A 27,183-nucleotide genomic window follows, 5' to 3' on the forward strand; every position below is an offset into this window, starting at 1 on the left:
CAGGTCAACCTGGTTGTGCCAGACCCCCTGTCTGTCATCATAATTTATGACATCATGCCTTTTATAGGCATGTCATCATCATGTCATCATCATATATACCCTTTATATAGAAAAGGGACAGACCGACATTTGCTTATGTAGGCCTACCCATTTCATGGGTCTGGCAATAACAATACTGCAGATCACACTGTTGTGTCCTTTAAATAAATAGTGCTCTCTGCTGGTGAAACACTGTAAGTACACCATGCAGGTAACAACGGCCAGGCCTCATTCACAAAGATTGTTCAGCACCATGGACAGTGACATACAAAGCAGCTGTAATGCGCACACATAGCCACTAGAGGGAGACACACTCACTGGTTAGAGTTAAATCAGTGTCTCTGTGTATTTTTGTACACACTATATAAACCATAGATTGCATGCACTTTTATGAATGAATGGTTGCCATGTGATTCATCATCAAAGCGGGATGTGAACCACATCCCCACGCAGGGGTACTTACCCCCTTGAATTATTCAATGAATACATCATAATTGTATTGCTTAAAGGAGTAGTTCACCCCCCCAAATGACTTTTTTTCTATTGATTACTCACAGCATGGAGACAATAATTCAAACACTATTTCAATAATATTTTTTATTTTTTGTTGCATTCCTAAGACAATAATGTTTTACAATAAATGTACCCCCATTGATTCCGGATGGGGACTCAAATGCATTCAGGTCCCCATCCAGAATCAGTGGGGGTAAATATACTAGAATCATTTTTTTAACAAACAAACATACATACATACAAGTCTCCATGCTGTGAGTAATCAATAGAAAAAGTCATTTTGGGGGTGAACTACTCCTTTAATGTATGAAATACGTGTTTCTCATAATCAGACTGCATGTGCTCTAGCTAATATATAGCCTATAGGTTTCATTGATATTAAAGATTAGCCTAATTCATTATCATAATCCTGTAAATTAAAAAACACATGGCAATGATCACTCAATGATAGGGATATAAAGAAGTTAAAGAACCTTAGACAACAAAGCTTTTCGTTCAAGTTTTGTTTTTGTATATGAATATACATAGACACAGCAACTCTCTAGTCTAAAACAAACAACTGCAACTATGGAGATTATTCTGTGCTGTGATATCTACATGTATGTATACATTTTTATAGAACTGTGTTGAATAGCTCTTTAGTAAACAGAAAGTGCATTTTCCGGTCAGGAACCCAACTTCATCCAGTCAGGAAAGAGAACTCATACAGGATACAGTCATGTGAAAATTGGAAGATATGAAACCAAAATGAGAAGTCAAACATTGGAACATAAGCTGATGAAATGATATTGGTGCGGTTCTCTTTCCTGATTGGATGGAATTTGTATGAAGTTTAACCTTTAAAACAGGGGTCTTCAACGTTTTCAGGCCAAGGACCCCTTAGTTGAGAGAGAGATGAAGCAGGGACCCCCACAATCTGTTCATAGATTCCATATACTGTAGTTTCATTGTTTGACAGCACAATCATCAGTGTATTTTGGATTCATGTCAATTTGTGTTTTCATATATTGTAACCACTTGAACCTTCAATACTTAATAAACTTGACCTTTCACTCGTACTTATGTCTGCCCTTTTTCCCCTCTACACCATGGCTCTTTGCCCAAAATAGCAGATATACAAGCTCGCGAGGCGTTGTGAGCTTGTAGATCTGCTATTTTTGGATAAAGTTCTCAGAATATGGACGCTAAGTGGTTTATATAAAAAAGGAGAAAAAAGTTTCTATCACTCAAAGATTTGGAGGACCCCCTGTAGTAACTCTGATGACCCCCTAGGGGTCCCGGACCCCCTGTTGAAGACCCCTGCTTTAAACAATAAACTTTTTGTTTTAACCACCCACCCACACACACACACACTCACCATCAAAAGACAATCAACATCATTGTACAGACGAATACTCCAAATGTAAAAGTTGTATCCCTCACGATTATAAGCATATTGTGAGGATAATATAAGTTATTTTACTTTTTTCAGCAATTTTCTTTTAAAGGCGATGCATCACAATGCCTTGTGAACTTATGTATCAGCTATTTCCACTCTTTTTGAAAATAAGTTGAAAATTAAGTTGTTAAAACTAGGAAAAGACAACCCTTATATGGCTTAAGTGGCACAATATGCAAAATTCCAGACGATATCTTAGACCCATAATCACGATATACGTATAAATACTGACCATGCAACCCCTTGTACCATGGAGGTATTTTAAATCTACTCAGTGGTGAAAACCACAACATCATCCTTGGTATTTAAAATGACCAAAAGAACTTTTGGTCATTTTATCGTCTAATAAGGCTTTTGGGAACACCCTGAACAGTTTTTAATTTGCTTCATTCAGTATTTAGATATTAGATGTACATGTTATCCACCTCCACGACCTTTCCCCCTACACACCCATTCTAACTTCAAACTCCATTTTAACCATAATAGATTAATTCGAAACACCTATTTTTTATACCCTCCTAATATGTGAGCAGGCCGTGTTTTTTCAATAACTGTTTTCAATTCTTTTTAATATTTTTTGGGGAAAATACAATAAAACTAATATTAAAGATAGTTGAAAAAACACGGCCTGCTCACATATTAGGATGGTATTATGAGTCACCGGAAAAATAATAGGTGTTTTGAATGAATCTATCATGGTTAAAATGTAGTTAGTTACAAAGAGTGTACGGGGAAAGTAACATGTACATCAAATATCTAAATACTGAAGCAAATTAAAATCTGTTCAGGGTATTCATAAAAGCCTGATTAGACAATAATATGACCAAAAGTTTTTTTTTTAAGTGAAACATCCCTTTAAAGCCTCGATCAGAGTCGGCTCAGCGGTGGAAGGCTATCCACCGCGGTGTAGTCTTCTTGAGTCATGAAACTACAACGTTATGTCATTCCTCGCGGTGAAGAGCTTTCCACCGCGAGTCCCGACACTTCTCTCTGTTTTTACTTTCAGACAGATAGGCTCTTCACCCCGTTCACTGATTGGTCGATCTAGACCAGTCAGTCACGGTGAATAGGACTCCACCGTGACGGACTATGATGGCCTTTACTTATTTTCTGACTTGAGGTGGAAAGCTTTCTACCTCAAATTTGCGGTGGATAGCTCTTCACTGCAGACTCTGATCGAGGCTTAAGCCTCTATTAGGTTGAGTAGTGCAGAGTAGTCAAACCTTTATGCATTTAATTATACACACTTCAGTATCATTTTCACTTTTATGTCCGATAGTTAAGTCACAAATGACTATAGTGTATGTAGGCCCACCACAAAATGCCTAAAGTTGTCTTTGAACCTTCAACATGGTGTGTAGTGCATTGGTTTTCAACCTTGTCTGGATCAGGGCCCACTTGAAAATCTCTAAAGCGTTCCAGGCCCACCGACTGCCGTGTTATTTTCAGAGCATGTTTACTTGAATGACAAATATTAGCTGGGTCATTTATGGCACTTCTGTGACCACGAGAGCGAAGGTCCGTTTCTCAATGGATTTGTCATCTAGGAGGGTTATTAAAAAAAAATGTCCAGGGTGTATTTTTCAAAATGGTGGGGAAAATGTTTGACAATAGGGTAATTTTCAGTCTCATTCACTTACAAAGAAATGGACCCACAAAACGATGGTTTAGTGATGAGTCATCAATTTTCACAGTCTTTTGGGGTCCGTTTTTTGCACAAGGAATGTTTTTCATGCAAAACAAATGCTTGCAATGGATTCAGAATAATTAAAAACCCCTAGTTTGACCCCTCACATCCCACTTAAAGCAGATCTTTTCAGAGTCATTTTTTCCTTTATAGTGTAGGCCTATCTAGTAATAGTAAGTGAATGAGACTGAAAATTACCCTAGCTGTCAAACATTTTCCCCGCCATTTTAAAAAATACACCCCGGCCAAATTTGTTTAATAACCCTCCTAGATGACAAATCCATTGAGAAACGGACCTTCGCTCTCGTGGTCACAGAAGTATCGGATTTCCCCCAACTATATAGTGTTCCAGCTTGGATCAGTGGAACCTTAATGTAGTATACTTTAAGTTCCTATTCATGGGTATCACAATTAAATCACAATTTCCAAGGTGTTGAAGAAGAAAATATCATGCCGTTTCTAGTAATGTTATGTTATCAATTATCCCTACAACTAATTGACAGCGATTATTTTTCGATTACTTTTAGGCAACTCCGCGATAGAATCACATTTACACTGCTTCTAAAGACTCCACCTTTTGCACAAAAATCGCGCATTTTTACCCGAATGTTCTTAGCTGCTTCTCCTGAAGCTATGGTATTTGCACGATGTACACTTTGTACAAAAGTAATGTGTAAGTTTACTGAGCATATCTTTCCCGGAAGTTCTCCGACGCAATTTTCGTCACGAAAGTATCAGGTTACAGTTTGCTTCAAGCCTCAAGCAGCGACGCAGCGAGACTGCCCCCCCCCCCCCCCCCCCTTCCTCCGAGAGAGAGGGAGAGGGAGGGAGGGAGACAGTGAGCTGGAATATAGGCTACCCCTCTCCCACTACTTACATTGCGCGTGGAATGGATCCAAGTACAACATTAACCTCTATGCTGGATGTGTGAATCACCTAAAAACAGCGATGGTTGACGAGACACACGTGTGTTTGTGTAGTCCGTTAATAACAAGCATGGTACGTTGGTAGCGATACTTTTGTACTTTTACTTGAGACCTGAAGTTGGGAAGTGTTACCGAATATGTGTCGTGTTTCTATGCGAGTCTAGAACGTAACTCGACAAGTGTTATCCTTATGCATAGATTAAAAGCTGCCATTTCATTTGCCTTGATGTTGAAAGTGAACAGGTAACGTGTGAAATCAGTGGTGGACATTTTAGACTGAAATCAAAGTATCAATGAGCAGAGTGAGACCAGCACAACAGAACAGAGTAGCTCAAACGGGACCAATAGTTTGTCAATAGACAGTGTCCACTCTCTTGCTGTAGCCTCGCGTAACCCATGAGTCCCTGCATGGGCTATAGTGCGCACACATGACAGATTTGGTGAGAGGCTGATAGCCTATTCATTCACTTCACCTATATACCCAGACAGTACAGCGACATAACGCCGATACCTACTCAACCTCTGTAACAAAGGAGGTTTGCTCATTGGGATGATGCATTTGCGACGTCGCTTGCCACACGGCACGGATATTTTTTAATTTTCAACATGTTACACCCATAGAGTTATAATAAGTCGGTTACACCACGGACAACCGCTTTTCGCTTGCGTCGCGTGTGTGAGTGAGTGAATGAGTGAGTGTGCGTTCATGCCTCGGAGATAGAGAGAGCACAGATACAGACAGCGTCTATAAAGCTGCGTGAGTATGATGTTTTAAGCATTGTTTCCCAAGTACTGTGTGGGTCTCGACCCACGGGTGGCTCGCGAAATGGGACTGTGTGTGTGTGCCAATGTTGTGTATTGTAACTGCGTCTTCTATTGCAAACAGTGCGAAACTCTTCAATCAATCAATCAGTCTACATACAACAACCTCGCAAATTTGCCTACAGCCCCCCCACCCCCACCCCCACACCACTCAAAAGTCCTCAATTCAACATATAGGCTACGTCAGTAAAAGTACAAAAGTATTGACTGTCAGCCCAGACTACACTGGACACCTTACACAATTGTTCCTGTTTCCTGAGTTATTGGTGTCCGACCAAGTGTGCCTTTTTGTTCATGATAGATATTGACAATAAGGTATTGAAAACATTTTTATCTGAATTAAAACCTAAACCCTTATGTTGATCAAATATAGAGCAGTCCTGCCTGAGCGCCCCTAAACCCCTTATGTTGATCAAATATAGAGCAGTCCTGCCTGAGCGCCCACAGGGCGCGAAGCCTTTCTAGTAACAATTATTTGGGGGCCCACTTGCAATATTATCACGGCTCCGAAACACACAGTTAAATCGTAGAGAACATTCAGCTGACAGAAGAGGTATGTAATGCTTTCTAGTTCACTGTTTCACCTCCAGTGGTCCAAATGGATCCTTTACGGGTCTGTAATAAATCCATGGCCTAAATGCATATCAAATTGGGCGTCCTTGAAATAAAAAAAAAGGTTGAGAATCACTGAACTAAACTATACTGGAAAGTGGAAACCCCAATCTACGCCACAAAATCCTCAGTTATTATTTCACTCAAAGAAAGTGTACAAATGGCACCAAAATGCTATTTGGTGCCATTTTTACACTCTGAGTTATAGACCCATAAAGGATCCAAACCTGGTCCCTGGAGCTGACGTTGAGAGACAGTGTTCTAGTCTATACAAGTATTCCCAGGGTGAGTGTCATTTGGAAATGGATTGATGCTGCGCGTCCGTCCCAGCTTGTGACATGAGGTCAGCTACGTTCTTCTCCAGGTCATCGATGCGCGTCCCCATCTCATCTAGTGTCAATGTTAGGGAACAGTTTGCAGGAGAGACATGGGGTCACACAAAGACACACATCAGTGGTTCTCAAGGTGATGGTGTGGCCAGGGACCCTATTATTCCTTGAGGGTCTTCCATTGGGCCAAAAGGAACCAAGTTTCATGACAGTAAACAGTTCACTGGTACACGGTCAACTAAAAGGAAATTCAGTAGGTTTATTTCCAAGGAGATCCTTCTCTTTAACTTTAACTCATAACATTGAATGACAGACAGAACCCAGTAGACTACTATGCAGTAGATAGATATCATAGCATCAGATAAAACAACAATGAAAAATAAAAGGTATTTACAAAGAAGGGTCAGGGGGAGGGTAAGGTGGTTAGGCTAGGTTTATTTGGTTCCAAGTTTTATTTGGTCCATTTGTACACTCCCAGAGTAATGGGGGACCAAGAAATTTAAAGGTTTGAGACCCACAGTTTGACACAAATCATCCAGAGTCAATTATATTGGTCTTTTACACAAGGCTACTTGAGAAGAACATGTACTGTAGGCCTACATACTACCATTTTGCAGTATTGAAGAGATTCTTTACAATACTTCATAGTGCATATTGATATGATATCTCATGACTACAGCATGTATCAAGAGTTTAGTTAGGACTGTCACTGTGAGAACCTCATTCACAAATGTAGTGACACTGAAGGATATTGTTTGATAGTAACTTATTGGAGATTGTTTGGAATCTTCCTTGCAGTCGCTGCATCGTTTCTTCCATCTAAAGAGATAAAACAGAGCAGCAAGTGAATAGTTTGTTCAGAAATGTGTTTGTCTTGTGGCAATGTAAAATGTTTGTTTATTATGTTGACCGTTCAACCTACTTTTTCCGTCAAGTCTTTAGCTGCCGTGGATTCTGTGTTTGACATCTTTTCTCGATTATGGACGCCTTTCTTCTAAACGGTTTCACGAATCAAAACCTCGAGTCGAAACCTCTTCTGAAAGTCAAATGAATGAATGCTAAATGTGTCTACACCTGATAGAGATTGCAGAAAGTCCCATATGGTGGTGACTGGTGATCAAACTTTTCTGACTACAGACAGACTAGCCTACAACTTTGCTTCTTGGCTACATTAACCCTTTGCAAAGTTTTATGAAGATCCCTATAAACTTTATAATCCACATTTATTTGGTCATCTATGCATTCATTTAGAATGATCAAAGTTTTAGATTGTGGGCTAAATATTTCTGTAATTACATATTTTATATTGTGGAACCATAATCCTACACACTATTTAATATTAGCTAACAATACTACAATTAATTACTACTACGACTACTACTACAATAAAATAATACAATTATAGCCTATATAATTATAGATTTATAATATATGATATTAAATACATTATCGTCCTTCAATTACTTCAAAGCAAATAATAATAATAGACTTAATGTTCAAAGCTCATCACCCTCATCAAACAGGTTTACTTTAGGACCCTGTTCGATGGGAGTTTTACATCCCATGGCGCGGGGGACCGTCCGTCATACCGTTGGTTGCCAGGCAACAGCTCACGATCGACAGCGTGACCAGCGTTTGCCTGACAACCAACCAGCCAATCCCTGTCCGAACATCCATTCGGTCTATGGGAAGTATAGTCAAGTGACTTCCTCGTTGACGTAGCAGGAAGTGTTGTTAGTGTCCACTCTTCAGTCAAAAATAAATGATCAGAATTAGACACACAGAAAGAACATTGCAGAGACCAGATTTCTATTTAATCTCGGTACTTTTGAGACATTAATGCGTTTTAATGCCTCCCAGAACGCTTGGATCTTCTGTTTGGCTTTGCAAACGAATTCACCATCCAGCCTTTTTTTTACAAAACAATTAAATGAGACAATGGAATGTGTCTTCTAGAAGCTGGTATGTTGTGTTATTAATCATCGGGGCGGGGGTGTTGCAACTTGCATTTCGTTACGATCCGTCCGTCCGTCCATTCATTCATTCTGGGGTTTATTGTCTCGTTTATTGTCCTCTACTGTTACAGTAACTATATTAACCCCGGCTGTGATCTTGCAGAGACGTGGGTTTGTGATGGCGTGGCGTGGGTCTGTGGACATCAGCAGACACTGAGTGGAACGACCACTCTGTGCCATCATAAATGCTTTGATCACAATTAACATAATTATGGGGTTTAGGACCAACTGAACCCATAGATCTTTAACAGAGGACATCATATCTAAATCCTGCCAAAGAAAGCATCCCTCATCCATCCATCCATCTTCAACCGCTTATCCGGACTCGGGTCGCGGGGGTAACAGTTCCAGCTGAGATTTCCAGTGTTCCCTCTCCTGAGCAACTTTAATCTTTAGCCAAAAAGAGAGACTGGGGTCGCCATGGAAGATGAGGTGTTTGAGCAGATGCTGGATGTGTTCAACTGGATGGTGTCGTGGATCGCCGCTGGTGCCATGGTGTTCGGAGGAGTGGTGCCTTACATCCCCCAGTACAGGGACATCCGCAGGACGCAGAATGCTGAGGGCTTCTCCATCTACGTGTGTCTAGTTCTCCTGGTGGCCAACATACTGAGAATACTGTTCAGGTAATTATCAGGACAAAAGTTGTTTTCCTGTGTTATTACCTTGACATTTTTGCAAAGGACACCCACTGAAATCCTAGGTGTTTATTTAACTTTGAGAATATACTGTTCAATATCAGTCAGTTACAACAATGGATAAATGAATTGCAGTTACTTTGAATGAAAATACAAAATGACAATCATAATTCAAGGGAAATTCATTCCCATCAATTCTTTAAAACTTTTCATATCGAGGTCCATTATTTATTGGGCATTTGAGCCACAGAACATCATTCAATGAGATTTAGCCTCTCAGACCCAACATGTAAAATATGTTGAAATGTCTCGTCTGGTCCAAAAATAACCAAAACAAAGGTATCTGTGGCAAGTTGAAAGCTTACTCTACTTAGTGGACGCAGTCTGGGCCCTAAACACAAGCCTAAAGTACATTCCTAGGGCGAAATGACGCTGGAGACACTACTTCTTCTAGTTTTTGAGCGGTGGTCACAGCGCTCCTATACGTGGCCGTGTGTGTGGGTATGCGTGTCTGTAGCCTGCAGTAACCTTTTCTGACCACACATGTTAAGGGAGGGGCGCTGTTGTTCAGACTCACATTCACACACACACACACACACACACTCACGCACGCACGCACGCACACACACACACACACACACACACACACACACACACACACACACACACACACACACACACACACACACACACAGCCTCCACCGCTCAGTTCACACGAGTGTGATTTTTATTATTTGTCCTCGCCATCATGGCGCAGCTGCCAACTCACTACTGCCGTGCAAGTCAGAGGACCACATTAACAGAATTAGTCTCACTGGGTGTTATTCGGCTCTGTGACGTTGGATGCACTTTTTCGTAAAAACAGTCTTCAACCATGAAGAGTGTCTCCATCCCGTAGATACTTTTTCATTTTGCCCTAGAAATGTATTTTAGGCGTGTGGTGGGGGGCCCAGGCCCCAGACTGCGTCCACAAAGTAGAGTAAGCTCTCAACTCGCCACAGATACCTTTGTTTTGGTGAGAAGCAAACAGTTTTATTTTTGGACCAGACAAGAGTGAGTGCAGGCTTGGGACCCGCCACAGCGGATGGTTCCCAACATAGCGTTAAGATTTGGTTTCATTTTACACTCTCAAAAGTTAAAGATCTAAGGGTCCATTTGGTTACTACTAACTCTCCATAATTTAGCTGGGGACCACCTGGAACCCCCTCAAGGACCACTTGTGGTCCCCGGACCACTGGTAGAGAACCACTGCTCTAAAATGATACCAATACGCACACACACATGCACACACTTATGTGCACACACACGCATGCACACACACACGCATGCACACACGCACACACACACACACACACACACACACACACACACACACACACACACACACACACACACACACACACACACACACACACACACAAACACACACACAAAACACACACACACACACACACACACACTCATACACACACACTCACACACACACGCGCACACACATCTAGAGTTGCAACACTAACCATTGACAGCCCATATATCCAAACAGAAAAGTCCTATCTGATTGTATTAAACAGCGTTAAACTCGCCAACTCCTGCACGGAATCTATTGACGGAAAGTAGCTCATGTCTATGGTGGACTTTTATGAAACAAAACCTTGGCAAATATACAAAGAGGATAATCCAAGCTTTCCATACAGCTGCAATGTTGCAGAGTTTAACGTTATCAGATAGGACTTTTCCATTTGGATGCATGGGCTGTCAAGGGTTGGTATTGCAACTCTAGATTCCAGATATTAAAATAGGATCTAATCTAAGAGTTGCTTGAGGCTAGATCTTGTCCAAGTTGGATCCACATAATGGATGAATGGTGTTGAGAGGAAGTGAGCAGAAAGGGTTTTGGGATGAGCCCTGGGCCAGCTATCAAGTTTCTGAGTTTGACCCATTAAGGGCACCAAATGTGCATGCATCCTCCTCCCAAAAAGATCAGAAGAAAGAACTAAAGAAGCACTCCGAAAATGAGTAAAAACGAAGAAGAAAATGTTGATGTATTTACTGTATTTACAGACACAATGATATTTTCAGGTCGCATGCATGTTTGCACAGGTCATTTACAGTATTCCTTATGTGGACAATATTGCTATGTTTGTGTCATACACTCATCAGCAGTATAGTCTTGAAAAAAGAAAGTATTGATAGTGATACATTTTCTTTGAAAACGTGGTAGTTTATTCTTGAATGCTGCAATCTATACGATTTTCGTGCATGCGATCCGAAGCTGTCTCCCCCACGTGGGAAACTACCAAACATCTGCTACTACACCAAGATGGAATACCCGCTTGCTCAGGGGAGAGTGCGGCGGTCAGCTTCAGGCAGTGCTACTTGACAACCAATAGGTCTAAGTTATGTACGCTACCGTACAGATTGGTTCAAATAAAAATGTATTTACTAAAATAAGTTCCAGATTGCAGCTTTTAAATTCGTCTTGTTTTGTTTTTGTTCCAGGTTTGGACGTTACTTTGAGACACCTCTGCTCTGGCAGAGCATCATAATGATTGCTACCATGCTGGTGATGCTCTCTCTCTGCACGGATGTCCGCGTGGCCACGGAACTCAACACCAAACGCCGCTCGTTCACAGGTCAGAATCCATCTCCAAGCCATCTTTATGGTTATAGGGAGGTAGTCAGATAATGTTCACTGGGGCATTCACAGCTTTGTGTGTGTGTGTGTGTGTGTGTGTGTGTGTGTGTGTGTGTGTGTGTGTGTGTGTGTGTGTGTGTGTGTGTGTGTGTGTGTGTGTGTGTGTGTGTGTGTGTGTGTGTGTGTGTGTGTGTGTGTGTGTGTGTGTGTGTGTGTGTGTGTGTGTGTGGGGGGGGGGGGTGAGAATGAGCAATGCATACATGGGCATGGGCGCTGGTAGTAGTACTTAGCATGTTGTGAAATTGCCCCTTCTCCCAATGCCCCTCACATACTTATTTCCAAGTAGACATAGGGTTACATATCAGTTTTCTGGTTCGTACCTGGTATAGACTGCTCTAAGATTCTAAGGCACTACACAATTCAGTACTAGAACCAGTAAGACTCCCTAAGCGACCGTCAAAATGTCATGTACTGCATGTTCTGCCAGACAACTGATGGCTGTGGGCGGCTCTGTGCATATACAACATTATTTATCTGAGAAGGATCTACTGTCGGTAGGTGCTTTGTTTCAAAAACTGTCTCAATTTAGTTTCACCGAGTTGACACACATTTAAAATTAATTTAGTTCCCACATAGATAGAGAGTTTTGGAGAATAAAGGAGGACTGTATTTTGGGTTTGTATACAATAATGGTGTGAAAGACAATTAACTTATAAACGACAACATATTAACTGGTAAGGTATCTATGCCAGGTGGAATAAAACCTAAAATATGATCTTGATTTTATTGTAACAAACACCCTTCATTGGTTGAGCCATCATTATGGCCTATCTTATCCCAGAATACTTGTGGGAGTCATTTGAAATGGAGACAGATTGTCCAAAGACAGAAGCTGTTTCCACAGTCTAAACCTTTCCAGTGGTTCTGCCAAAGTTAACCGGACGGATGCTTCCAGTTACTGTACCACTCCTGCTTCCATTTCAGAAGCTGAATGACTTGCATGCTTAGTTCCTCTTTCGCACAAACAACTGTGTTCTATGACAAATATGCAATATTTTCACTCAAGTGTGCTGTTTAGGACCCACAGGTTCCTCTTTCAGCGTTCTTAAAGGTACTGCTGAGCTTATCATTATAGTTCAGCTGCACAATAACAAACTTGTACAAAGATAGACTATAGATAAAAGGTCAGGGAGATGTGGACAAATATCTTTGACCAAATAACTTGATATTCATATTGTGATGATATTGTGCATGAAACAAAATATATATATTTACACAATGAGAGTTTTGATAAATAGCGGTAATCATCAGTACAGTAATTGCCTAAAAAGTGGGTGAAGGCTTCACTGATATAACAATAACGCTATAATTGATACATTGTCCAGCAGCCCTAATAGAAAAGTCCCATAGTGGCTTGAGGTTGTAAGTGTAGCCTGTATTATCACTGACTGTGGTGTGTGTGTTGTAGTTAGTTACACGTCTTAGCATTCTGTCATGGTACAGGAGAGGTTTGAATGACCAACTGGCTATGCTTGGCGTCTTCTAAATCAGTGTTTCTCAAACGTTCAAATTTCAAGGTCTCCCCTTTACTCTGACAGCGTACAAATGTAACCAAATGAACCCGTTAGGTTCCATGTGTATGCTGTCAGAGTTACATACTTGTATGGGTCAATTTAGACCCCCATAACGGAACCCACAGAGTCCCTGGAATCCACTTTGAGAACCACTGCTCTAAATGAACCAGAGAGAGCTAATGAGGACAGATGGAAATAGAGGACATGACAATGGATGCTATTGTCCATCAGACCAGACCAGTGTCAGATGCTCCATAGACTCCATGCAGTGGTAACTTGTGTTACTTACTTCATAAAGATGTTACAGTATCTTTGTTGTTGTGTCTACTTCCAAAGTGTTTACAGCAGGGGCCTTCAGGCCTCGGACCCCGGCTTAATAATTGAGAGCGAGACAAAGCAGGGACCCCCCCGGCCCCCACAACCTGTTCATAGATTCCATATAGTTTCATCTTTTGACAGCACAATCATCTGTGTATTTTGGATTCATAGTCCGGGAAAAATGGGGGTGAACGTGGATTCGCCTGTAAAAGTTTTTTTCTCAACTGATTCTTGTAGCTTGGGGTCACCTCTTAAGGATTCAAGAGGATGACCAGTGATATCCATTGAGCATTTTTTATTATTAACCCCTTAATGCCTGAAACATGGGCTCCCATTGTCTTTCTATACAGGAGGAAAATACCCAGAAAAAGATTATTTTTCGGGGTATTTAAGGAGGATCTGAGGGGTCTAACTAGGGGTTTGTCATGATGCTGAATCCATTGCAGGCATTTGTTTTGCACAAAAAACATTCCGTGGGCTAGAAATAGCCTCAGAAAACAATACACGTATGGGTGCGTATTCATGTTAGTCGGAGGCCTTAGGGTTTTTTTTCTTGTGCTAATCAGTCTAAAAGTGCAAAATTTTACACAGATGTAGCTCAGGGCATGCTCTAATGATTTAGCTAGGTCGGCGACCTTCGGGGTCACCACAACACCCACAAAACTCTGAAAAGTGATGACTCATCACTTTTCATCACTAAAGTCGATGGGAGCCCAACTTGATTTGGCCGCTGTGGCGACCCCGAATGTCGCAGACTCGGGCGCCCTAGCTAAATCATTAGAGCAAGCCCTGAGCTACATCTGTGCAAAATCTAGCACTTTTAGACTGATTAGCACGAGAAAAAAAACCCTAAGGCCTCCGACTAACATAAATACTCACCCATACGTGTATTGTTTTCTGAGGCTATTTCTAGCCCACGGAATGTTTTTTGTGCAAAACAAATGCCTGCAATGGATTCAGCATCATGACAAACCCCTAGTTAGACCCCTCAGATCCTCCTTTAATACCCCGAAAAATAATCCTTTTCTGGGTATTTTCCTCCTGTATAGAAAGTCAATGTTTCAGGCATTAAGGGGTTAATAATAAAAAATGCTCAATGGATATCACTGGTCATCCTCTTGAATCCTTAAGAGGTGACCCCAAGCTACAAGAATCAGTTGAGAAAAAAACTTTTACCGACGAAACCACGTTCAGCCAAAAATCACCGTTTTTTTCCCGGACTATCATGTCAATATGGACGCTAGGGATCAAGTGGTTAATATAAAAAAGGAGAAAAAAAAGTTTCTATCACACAAAGATTTGGAGGACCCCCTGTAGTAACTCTGAGGACCCCCTAGGGGTCCCGGACCCCCTCTTGAAGACCCCTGGTTTACAGGAAATGTAAAAGTGGACCCTTACAGGACTTTGCTGTGTTGTCTCTCTGGTCCAATGTTATTACCTAAGTACTGTAACTGATTGGGAGAGTGAGACAGAGAGGTATGTTTACGTTTGGTAACACTTTCTATGAAGCCCATGTCTATCATGCTTTATATTTACAATGCATTATAATCTGCTCATAACAAAGTGCAATTAGTTATACATGTTTTTACACTAATCATAACATATTTGATATTGACAGTTTCTAATGACACTCAATATTACTATAAAACTATACACTATCACAACGAAAAACTGAGTGATCAGAAATTATGAAATATTTTCATAATATATATCTGTGGAACTCAGTCAAACACAACGTAATTCTGTAACTCCTATAGTAGAAGTGTTTGTCGGGATGTAAGGTCCCCAGTTCAAATATGATTGATTATGTTGGGGGGTTGCGGCCTGAAAAGGTTGAGAACCAATGCAATAAAGCATTGAGTACTTTTGGGTGCTTAGTTATAACTGTAAGTATAGTGTTAGAAGCGTATGATAATGCATTTATATGACCGGCTTGTAATTCATTATAAAATGCTTTACAATGTGTTGATGATTGTTATAAAGCATTGTGAGTATTTCATTATGAGTGCTTAACAGAGATAGACTCTGGCTGATACCGATGATAAGCGTCTCTGACCAACCTACTTTTAAAGGAGCTATAGTCAACTTTTTCTTGAAAAACGGATGCTAAAATGAAAATAATGTTTCGAAAATATTTTATAAAAATATAAGCTTCATATATGTGTTTCTATTCAAAAATGACCACAAAAAGCGTAAAATAATAATAAAATAATCATTTTGGCCATTGTCAGACCAACACTTTGTTTACATTCTAGTCTATAGACTAGAACAAAGTGTCGGCCCTACAATGAAAAAGTTGACTATAGCTCCTTTAATTATACAGTTTTATTAGCAGATTATAATGTATAATACCTGTAGTATTGCATTATAGACATGGGCTTCATAGAAACGTTATCATACTGTCTGGGATACAGTTCCTACCCCATCTACTCACTCATTCCACTCTACTGGCCTCATGGGGTCTTTTGAACTTTGCCTCTTTGAGGTTTTTTATAGCCACTCATAGTAATAGTGGACAGAGAACTGAGGAAACCGGCTCAGAGTTCTATACTTTGAAGACTGAAGACTTTGTGTGACCGTTTGCTATGTATGCTTTTGCCTTAGTGGGGATTAATCTGACTTAAGACTTACATAAGTAGACGAAGAGGTATTACAAAATCAACCTCCCTAGTCACTAAGGCAAGCCTGGCACGTCACGTTCGGACACGGCATGGATTGGTTTGGGTCAGGGACGTGCAGAGAATGTTAGAGCGGCAGGGGCTGACATTTCGAAAAGGGACAAAATATCGAAAATAGCCGACCGCCAAGCTCACAATGCATCGCAGCGCGACACTTTGAGCTTGGAGGTCTGCTATTTTCGATATTTTGGTGCTTGATACCACCATGAAATTAGCATAATCAATTTCTTTCACCATAGTAAAAACTGCATTCCTGGTCTGGAGAGGGCACTTTTTTACAGACTGATAAAAGGGCTGGGGCTCAAGCCCCCTTTGATGTCTATGTGTGCACGTGCCTGGTTTGGGTGTTCCAAATGAGAAACCAAGCTTTCTGTCTGTCTCTTTTCCCCTTCCCTCTTATTCTGTTCTCTTGTTTGTGTCTGTAGTGACAGACATTAAGGACGAGGAGATCAAAGTCCCTAAGAGGCTCTTTCTGGGTATGTACGATACTCAACTCTGTCGACCACCAAAACATCAGTTGTTGTTCACCTCCGCCTCTCATCTGTTCTCCTATCTGCATGACCCCAAGTGTGGTTCTTCCTCTGCCCAATCAGGTCTAATAACTGAGGACTAACATTGTCCCTCCTTCATGCATTTATCAACCCTGCATCCGTTTCAACTGCATGTAAACCCTGGCATGGTATCAACGGTGTATGCGATGCATTCATTCTTTCATCGTAGTGTTATTGCATCTGATTTACTCAATGCATGTTACCCCAAGAAATAAAATAACAATGAATAAATAAGCTCTATATACGTTGTTGTATGGCAAATAGCAAAGATGGCATATCTGCAAGCTCACAATGCGAAGCTTTTAGATATGCTAATATTTTATTTTTTGAAATGTTCTGACATTGTTGAAAACCTTTGAAAGATATAATAACTTTTGAAACAAATTATATTAATCCCAAAATAGGAATGCCTGGGTGAAAACTGTAAAAATAATCATTCCATACACTGCTTGCCCTATATTGGGGTGATTTGCATGTATTGTACTGTTTGTGCATAACTCTGTCATTCTGAGGTGGGACATTTACATTATGCATCGCACAGCAGTGTTGCTTTTCACCTTTTCAGATAGATCTATTTTGGATTACTGTCTGCAAGTGTTTGTACTTGTATTTTAGTTTAGTAGTTACTAACCACTTATCGTGCGTAATGCACTCACTCCCACTTACAGTATGTAGCTCGAAAAATAAATGATAACGTGTACTGCCTTTTGTCGCTTTAAAAAAATCTATTGTGAAATAGTGCATTGTTACTGCCTAATTTGCTTGCTTATTATCTGAACAGCCGCGGAGTGTGGAATGTGTACTTATCTCATACCAGCTTGCTGTTGTGTTAATGTGCCTGTAACGTGTGCTGATTTATATTCCTACTGTTTGTCCCGTGGCAGTAACTGTCTTTGCTTTAATGCATTCTTCTAACTCTTACGTGTTTTCATTGTGGCTTTGTTTGCACTACACTTAGTCTGAACTCAATACTTGCTTGCCCTATGTCTGTTCTGTGTAGTAAAGGGTGTCGCCATTCAGATGTCACTGAATGGCGTAATGCGGTGTTTGTGCCAGGGACCCCATTAGAGAACATTTTGTCAAAAGAAATAGAAAATAGCAGATCTACAGGCTCACAAAGCGTTGCACCGTGAACCACTAAATGTTTAAACTGTACTTAATTTAGCTGGGGACCCCCTGGAACACCCTCAAAGACCCCTGGGGGTCCCCGGACCTCACTTGGAGAACCAGGGGCTTAATGTGTCAATATTATCACCATACTGTATCAAATAGCTAAACATAAACTCCTGCACATTGTCTTCCTCACTTGCATGGAGAAAACCTTTATTTTGACGTTTCGATCGCATCCGACCTTCACCAAAACATTGTCTAAATAAAGGGTCTATAAGCATGTGACTAAGACAGTGACTGTGCAGGACTTTATTTTTATACATGAACGGCAGCCCATCTCCTCTTCCACAATCTTTGAACGCTCCAGAGACAGTCTGTACTGTAATTCTACCCCATGTTCCACCCGGTAAAAGTTGAGAAGAGGATACTGAAGATGGCAGCTTCCTCTTTCTGAAATGTGCGAAGTACATAAAGAGTCAAATCAAAAATATATTTGTGAATGACATTTCTGCAAGGCAGCAGCAAGCTAGCTAGCCTTCCCCTAATTTGTTTTCCACACAGAGTTATTTACGCCACCGCCCATGCGAAACGGAACAGGAGAAATTAGGGAATATCCAACATTTGAAAACTGCGGGAACCAATATGGCTTTTTTGAGAGACTACTTATTCCTCATGTTATAGCCTTCATATTTCCTGATAAATGTTGATAAGATTTATATTTAGTTTAATATTCAACCGTAATATTCAACCGTAGACTGATCCATCTATAATATAGAAGGTTTTAAAATAATATTATTATCTTAAAACCTTCTCGTCACAAGGGTTTAAGAGGGGATTAAGCTAACTTTAAAGTGAGTCAACAGTTGTTTTCTATGCTCTATTTACTAGCTACTAGCTTGCTGTGATGATACACTCCACCTCATTCACAGTGACATTTGCACAGGGTGGGAATTTAAACAAACTTTGCACACTTTTGGTCCACTGCAACCTTTTTTTTGATTTTTTGTTTTGGGGATTTTATGCCTTTATTGATAGGACAGTAGACTGACGGGAAATGGGGAGAGAGATGGGGAGTGACACACGGCAAAGGTCGTCCGGATTGGGAATCGAACCGGCGACACCGCCAGGCATCCATGCCTATGTGGCAATACCTAAGTGGTATGCCTGGACCAGTAGGAACAGCTCTCATGTGGCTAACAGCCACTAGATGGTGTTAGTAGACAACATTTACATGATGTGAAGTAGTTTGCTACATGGCTTGCACATGGATCTGATGTGATTTTAATATGCTTTAAATGGGTTTAATTGAATGGTTTGATGGTTTCATATTCATATTTTTCATAGTGCATAATATTGCCGAGAATGCCGACCCAGAAATAGTCTAGAAAGGAATTTCAAGAAGAGGAGAGTTTGGCCCCCAGTTGGTTTCATTTATCCATTTGTCTCTGAGAGTCTACAAATGGAACCAAAATGTACCCGTCCCTTATGGGAGTGGTTCTCAAACTATTTCATGTCAAGGACCCCCAAATTGACACTTATTAGCCTGCGGACCCCCATTTGAAAAGATAAGCCAGGGACCCCCATAAGAGAATATTTGTACAACTCGAGCAGTGATTCTCCTGGCCTGCCCCAATTCTAAAGCTCTCCACCCAGTGGCAAGGGCTGCTGGCTGTTAAGCTCATCCCCCCAGGGGTAGGTTCATCAATCACTGAGCTCTGGTGAGGCTCATTACGATTGACAGAAAACCATTTCCTTTAATTGCAGCTTTACTGCTCTGCGATCTTACAATTGAAATCATGACAGAAGCCAGACAAGATGTTGTCTGTTACTGATGGTGATGCTTGACAGTGGTCAGTTGGAGGTGCTGGGTGAAGAAGCTGGAGATGTGGATAACGGTGGATTACTGTCATTCACCGAAAGCTCTTGAAAATCGTTTTGTATTATTTGAGCGAAACGGGCATCTTACAGCAAAACGGGCATCTTACAGCAAAGTATAGATTAGGCCTTTCTGGGATGCATTGACCAACAGTGATTGAAATTGGATCCTAGAATAGGTCTGTTTACTTAAATTAATTGTCCATCATATGCTGTTCATACAAAAGGTTTTTGGCGCATCAGCCCTCTCAGTGTATACAATTTATCCCCATTTCAATGGGGCCATTTCAAAGGGGGCCGGACGGCCAAAAACGTTTTGTATGGAATGGCATACACAGTATGATTGACTATTAAATGAAGTAAACAGACCTTTTGTGAGTTTGATCCTTTCCTTTTTATAAATGTTTACAGTATACTTGGACAATGCACCAGGCAATTGGAGCACAGTGGAATACACACACATTGAAATGAGACACTACAAAATAGAAGGAGATTTCAGTAGGCTAAAATGAACACCAGTTAGTGTTGTGTAGAGCATGCTGTTCTCAATGTGTAGTCCAATGTGTAGTCCGAGGACCCTTGGGGTCCTTGAAGGGGTTCCAGGGGCCAGGGCATCCCCAGCTGTATGATTGATAGTTAGGAACCAAATGTACCCTTACAGGTCTGTAACTCAGAGAGTATGCAATTACAATTATACAGTTAGTTAAATGAACTACAGTGAATGATCTACAGTGTACTGTAGATTGGATTTTCTTAAATGAAATGGATGCATAATGGCCATATTAAACTGGGGATCCTTGAAATGAAAAAGGTTGAGAATGTCTGGTATTCATTCATTCAATCTTTAAAACTTTATTTCAGACCCAGGGAGATCATTTTATAATGAACGATTTACTTTTCGAGCAAGTGGGCATGACCTTTGGGCAAGTAGAATATGACCTGTACTTGCCCGATGGACAAGTGCCTCTGAGGCCTTAGCGTAAACCCCTGTCATTATAAGCCCCCCCTGTATCATCATTATAAGTCGTCTGATGCTGCCTTGTCTGTAGCGACACCAAAGGTGGGCAGTATATTACAGAGCAGCTGTGCATATTAGAGTTTGTCCAAATGTACTGTGACAAAAATAACCCCTTTCTTTACCCTTTCACTTCCTACTATTAAGGGCACCCATGTTTGTCAGCATGTCTGCATCTGGGCCTGTATGTGTCTTTGACTGTTGACTTGACTCATTGTGTGCTCTGTCATCCATCACAAATTCACAGGTGGATCCACTGCCTTAGAGGCGTACCTTAGCATCATTATAACGACAGGTGGGCCACATCAGCCATAATTACAGGTTGTCTGCTCTGGAAAATCTGCCCATTATGTGCCATTAAAGGTACTTACTGTGGTGTGGGAATAGGACTTCTTTAAAATACTTATTTCTGTGTGTAATACAGTACATTCAAGATTCCATAGCTTTGGGCCGATATTGGGCATACACCAGTAACACCCACCAACCTACTGTATGAACTTGATTGCATTTCAAAATGAGGCATTTCACACTGCATTTCACGGGACAGCTGTGCTGCATCTCGTTTTGAAGAACAAGTATGGTTATAACATGGAGCAGTCCTGTCCACCAAGGCATTTTCTTGTGTTTTGTTTTCTTCCCCAACTGGAAACACAAGGCGCTCCTCTAAAACGTACATTTTTCAACTCTCGTCTCTGCGACCGCATAAAAACACCAGACGTCCACGGCTCAGCACAGAATAGATGCCCAGTACCTGCTGCTGGCATTTCTAGAAACACAGTGCTCCCATTAACTATACTAGAAGCTGGGCCGCCCTTCGGGCGGCCCAGCGTCTAGTCGGCGACCTGGCCAACTCGGAACAATGTAAATAGGGAATGAATGCCCCGCCCTTTAATGCAAACCCCATTATACCTGTTTTTACCTGGTCATAGGACCCGTTTTGACCATCTGTCTGCCTGTGTCCATTTATGCCCATATATGGAGATATTTGTATCTGTCTGTCTGTCTGTCGGCGTCCATTTTATGTCCATATATGGAGATCACTGCAGTTATAGTTCTGGGTCCATTTTATGCCCATGCATATATGGAGATATCTGTCTATCTGCGTCCATTTTATGCCCATATATGGAGTATCTGTCTGTGCCTCCAACTGTGTTGCAGACACAGTGCCGGTTCCCCCTTTAATGCAAACCTCATTATACCTGTTGTCATAGGACCCGTTTTGAACATCTGTTTGCCTGTGTCCATTTATGCCCATATATGGAGATATCTGTATCTGTCTGTCTGTCTGTCTGTCTGTCGGCGTCCATTTTATGTCCATATATGGAGATCACTGCAGTTATAGTTCTGGGTCCATTTTATGCCCATATATGGAGATATCTGTCTATCTGCGTCCATTTTATGCCCATATATGGAGTATCTGTCTGTGCCTCCAACTGTGTTGCAGACACAGTGCCGGTTCCCCCTTTAATGCAAACCTCATTATACCTGTTGTCATAGGACCCGTTTTGAACATCTGTTTGCCTGTGTCCATTTATGCCCATATATGGAGATATCTGTATCTGTCTGTCTGTCTGTCTGTCGGCGTCCATTTTATGTCCATATATGGAGATCACTGCAGTTATAGTTCTGGGTCCATTTTATGCCCATATATGGAGATATCTGTCTATCTGCGTCCATTTTATGCCCATATATGGAGTATCTGTCTGTGCCTCCAATCTGTCTGTCTGTCTGTCTGTCTGTCGGCGTCCATTTTATGTCCATATATGGAGATCACTGCAGTTATAGTTCTGGGTCCATTTTATGCCCATATATGGAGATATCTGTCTATCTGCGTCCATTTTATGCCCATATATGGAGTATCTGTCTGTGCCTCCAACTGTGTTGCAGACACAGTGCCGGTTCCCCCTTTAATGCAAACCTCATTATACCTGTTGTCATAGGACCCGTTTTGAACATCTGTTTGCCTGTGTCCATTTATGCCCATATATGGAGATATCTGTATCTGTCTGTCTGTCTGTCTGTCGGCGTCCATTTTATGTCCATATATGGAGATCACTGCAGTTATAGTTCTGGGTCCATTTTATGCCCATATATGGAGATATCTGTCTATCTGCGTCCATTTTATGCCCATATATGGAGTATCTGTCTGTGCCTCCAATCTGTCTGTCTGTCTGTCTGTCTGTCTGTCGGCGTCCATTTTATGTCCATATATGGAGATCACTGCAGTTATAGTTCTGGGTCCATTTTATGCCCATATATGGAGATATCTGTCTATCTGCGTCCATTTTATGCCCATATATGGAGTATCTGTCTGTGCCTCCAACTGTGTTGCAGACACAGTGCCGGTTCCCCCTTTAATGCAAACCTCATTATACCTGTTGTCATAGGACCCGTTTTGAACATCTGTTTGCCTGTGTCCATTTATGCCCATATATGGAGATATCTGTATCTGTCTGTCTGTCTGTCTGTCGGCGTCCATTTTATGTCCATATATGGAGATCACTGCAGTTATAGTTCTGGGTCCATTTTATGCCCATATATGGAGATATCTGTCTATCTGCGTCCATTTTATGCCCATATATGGAGTATCTGTCTGTGCCTCCAACTGTGTTGCAGACACAGTGCCGGTTCCCCCTTTAATGCAAACCTCATTATACCTGTTGTCATAGGACCCGTTTTGAACATCTGTTTGCCTGTGTCCATTTATGCCCATATATGGAGATATCTGTATCTGTCTGTCTGCGTCCATTTTATGCCCATATATGGAGATCTTTGACCATCTGTTTGCCTCTGTCCATTTATGTCCATATATGGAGATATCTGGCTATCTGCGTCCATTTTATGCCCATATATGGATATATGGAGATCACTGCAGTTATAGTTCTGGGTCCATTTTATGCCCATATATGGAGATATCTGTCTATGGAGAACGCGCGTGCCCGTGGGACGAACGGTTCTCGAGATACGCGGATTACCTACATACATACACACTCACAGATATTTTTTGTTGACTCATGTGGCGTACGTGATGTCAGAGCCTTTTATGAAGTGATGTCACAATGAGTCAGAGCTTTCGCCGATTTCCTCAGAAACAGCCTGATGTCAACAATCAACCCCGCATAAGGAGATTCCGAACGTTTCGCGCCGGTTCGGGAAAACCGCGCGTCGGGTCGGGTCGAGACCCGGCACTGCACTCCGTGCCGCGGCGGGGAACGCGCGTGCCGAATCTGAAGCCGGTGGGACGAACGGTTCTCGAGATACGCGGATTACAAACACACACACACGCAGAGACTTCTCGCATTTATAGATAGATATATACAGTATATAATATATATATATATATATATATATATATATATATATATAAAAAAACAACCCTGCCCTTAACACCTCCATGTACTTTATATGGAAGACTTTTGGCTTGAAGTTTTATCAGAATAAGCTGCTTATTATTCTGTTAGAGGTATATAAGTGAAATGTCCATACTGTATAGACACAGGACTTGGAACTTCTTTCTAACTTTCTGCTGCTGTTAGATACTTGTTACCTCTGCCAAGAAGGTAACGTTTTCACCCATCTGTCTGTCCTCTGTGTGTCTGTGAGCAGGATATCTCCTATATACAGTATATCTATAGATTTTCACAACACTCTGTGGAAAGGTTGGTCCTGGGCCATGGAAGAACCGATTCACTTTTAGCTGAATCTCCCTGTCACTAAAATGATCTGACGTTAGAATAACACATACTTTGATGAGAGTTTTATCTTGGGCACAGGAAGCACTAATTATAATATTAACCACTTCTTGAGCCCTGTTTTATTCTGCATCATATGATGATGTATTGGTGTGGCATTGTGAGAGTCCCTTAGTTTGGCTATTTTCTCTATTTTGGAAAACAGCAAAACAACAAAATACTTTGAAAACAGGAATATCTTGGATCCAGGCAGGACTGATTAACTGGTCAAAAGCGTCATGAAGTTTTATTCAAGGTCTGTTGACTTCTAGTACTATATACACAGTTAATTTTTCCAGTGGGTGGGAGCATCAATTGCTCTCTGTATTTAAAGAAGAATGGATTTGCAGTTGCTTTCATACCAGTTGCTGACATTGCAGAGACAAAAGTAAACGCTTGTGAAATGTGCCAGCCATCCTTTACAAACGGCATCACAGGCCTCAGTGCCTCTAACATCAGGTCTGTACGTCTGATGTGGGAGCAGACATGAGAACATAACCTCAGACGGTCTAATGTCTTCATTCAGGCACAGCCACCAGCCTGACCTAATATTAAGCTTACTGAACACATTCAATAATATGTAAACAAAGTGTCGGCCCTACAATGAAAAGGTTGACTATAGCTCCTTTAAGCTTACTGAACACATTCAATAAGCTTAACAAAGATAACATTTTGAAGGCCAAAGAGAATAGTAATTGCATAAGAAAAAGTGACTTTGTACCTTATACCTTATATACTATATACAGTATGTATAATTTATTTATTTTTAACATTATATCGTCACTGTCGGGCAGAAACCTTGTATCTCCAAGTTTCAAATGTGTACGTTTTTCGAACGGTCTTGGTCTTGGACATACAAGGTTTCCACCCGACAACGGCGATATACATGTCAATAATTTCAAAGGGCCATGGGCGGTGCTGGGATGCATCGATTGGTTGATATGAGAGAAGAATATACCGTATATTAAAAAAGCATGCTGCTCCCTGATTGATTTTCCCTCCGTGCACATCTCTGGGTCGCTGTAATCTCAGGACCCTGGATAGCTCCTCTATTAGCCTCCCTCTGATTCCCTCCGCAGCACTGCCATTACCCTCTCACCATGCTGTCCGCCAGAAAGCTCTCTGCGCAATCACAAAATCACTAAGACATCACTTCTCTAGGCAATGTGTTTATGGCTAAAACCCCTTTGTATTATATTTAGTCTGCATCACTCCTAAACAGCTGTAATTCTCTTTGAAGGTAATATATCCCCTTTTTTGAAGAATCATAAAGTTTGTGTATAACAAGTTAACGATTTTAACTGCTAACATGGCTCAATGTGAAAATGGGCAATTTGTTTATTAGTAACACAGTATCCTAGGGATGGGACGATATGTGATATTATCGTTTATCGTGATGAAAAACAATCACGATAATTGTATTGTGGAGATATAATTAATCGTGATATCGTTCTCCGTCATGCACTGGGATCAATTCACCTTTTATTTGCCAAGCTGCATATCCGGTACCACTTAAACCCTCTATAATTGGTAAAAGGTACTTATATACAGTCTCTATCAAATGTCCTTGCCAAAAAATAGCCGATCTACAAGCTCACACCACTTATAGATCGTCTATTTTGATTATCGTGATAATATCGTAAATCGTGATTTCTTTTGTCACAATAATCGTGGTATGAAAGTTTCATATCATTGTCCCATCCCTACAGTATCCATAACACTTTGCTTGAGTGCAACTATCAGAAAACAGTGTTGTGTCAACACTTTTCAACAGACTCGTTTTTTGTCGAGCATCACTTTTCGAAAGGCTCATGCGACAACCGATGAAGTACTGTACAAATTAGCCTTAATTATGGTACAGAGGCACATTGGCAATCAATTATTTTTTTCTGTTATGTTCATTCTTTATTCTGTGCCCTTGGGGAGAACATATGCTGCTGTGCTCTGTTTTTGTAGAAAATCTTTGCTGTCGATGCAGCTCTTTCTCCCTAGGGATTACTGGAGACCTGGCTTAGACCTTGAGACCTGACCTGGTCATACATGGAACATTCAAATCCCTGTTCCTGGTGTTTTTTCTGTTCAATAAATGTATATGTCAAGTATTTTTCTTTACGCCAAAAGCCCCTGAAGGATACAATTCGATACCCTTTTCAATATGGGGAGATGCCAAGAAAAAAATACCAGGATTCTCACGAGCAAGCTTCAAAAAGATATTAACACATTCATTGCCGGGCATTAATTAATTAACAACCGCTACCTCTGCAAGCATTTTTACAGATTTTACCTTATCTTTTGAGGTCCACAATTCCTTTTTCCAACATGGATGTAAACAAAGGTTGTGGACAGACCCATCTCTCTCCTTTCCACCGGAAAAATAACATTGTAACTGCTATTTTCTGTTCTAAAGTTATGGGCAGTTTTTGGTGAAAGTGACCAATGCTTGTTTTCACCAACATCAGATTTCTCTAAATATGATAACATTACAGTCAATGGGGTGGAGTTTTTTAGATTACATCATTTCTGGTTGTATTATTCTTCTAGAGTCCTGGGATATCTCGCAGTTTGCGGAAGAGCGCCCTCGGAATAACTGGAAACATGCTGGGACAGTGAGACTTGACAGTGGGATGTGGATCCCCAATGCTCATTATACACAATAACGATTGCTTTGCATACAGCTCAG

At 41.0% G+C, this 27,183-nt stretch overlaps 2 protein-coding genes across 2 annotated transcripts in view; one reads left to right on the forward strand and one right to left on the reverse strand.

Annotated features, from left to right (window-relative positions):
* Positions 1-6,253: 6,253 nt before the first annotated feature.
* Positions 6,254-7,450, reverse strand: hsbp1l1 (heat shock factor binding protein 1 like 1). The gene is made up of 3 exons (XM_080735603.1): positions 7,289-7,450; positions 7,095-7,185; positions 6,254-6,427 (listed from the first exon to the last, which is right to left on the reverse strand). The coding sequence occupies exons 1-3, from the start codon at positions 7,331-7,333 to the stop codon at positions 6,330-6,332; spliced, it is 234 nt and encodes a 77-aa protein (XP_080591729.1). The 5' UTR covers positions 7,334-7,450; the 3' UTR covers positions 6,254-6,329.
* Positions 7,451-8,801: 1,351 nt separating this feature from the next.
* slc66a2 (solute carrier family 66 member 2) overlaps positions 8,802-27,183 on the forward strand; it is a gene marked incomplete at both ends in the record, with an annotated part of 60,221 nt that continues 41,839 nt past the window's right edge. The window contains 3 exons of the mRNA XM_080734439.1: positions 8,802-9,004; positions 11,516-11,649; positions 16,647-16,697. Coding sequence (XP_080590565.1) covers positions 8,802-9,004; positions 11,516-11,649; positions 16,647-16,697 — 388 coding nt within the window. The remainder of the gene's footprint in view (positions 9,005-11,515; positions 11,650-16,646; positions 16,698-27,183) is intronic.

The sequence above is a fragment of the Nannobrachium achirus genome, assembly GCF_963921795.1.
Source record: "Nannobrachium achirus genome assembly, chromosome: 10".
NCBI classification, from domain to species: Eukaryota; Metazoa; Chordata; class Actinopteri; order Myctophiformes; family Myctophidae; genus Nannobrachium; species Nannobrachium achirus.

What these genes read in the sequence shown, in the direction of transcription:
- hsbp1l1 (XM_080735603.1), bottom strand. Translation starts at nt 7,333, where the DNA reads ATGTCAAACACAGAATCCACGGCAGCTAAAGACTTGACGGAAAAA. An exon ending in CTAAAGACTTGACGGAAAAA is followed by an intron (nt 7,186 to 7,288) that starts GTAGGTTGAACG and finishes TTATCTCTTTAG; the next exon opens with ATGGAAGAAACGATGCAGCG. An exon ending in CCTTCAGTGTCACTACATTT is followed by an intron (nt 6,428 to 7,094) that starts GTGAATGAGGTT and finishes CATTGACACTAG; the next exon opens with ATGAGATGGGGACGCGCATC.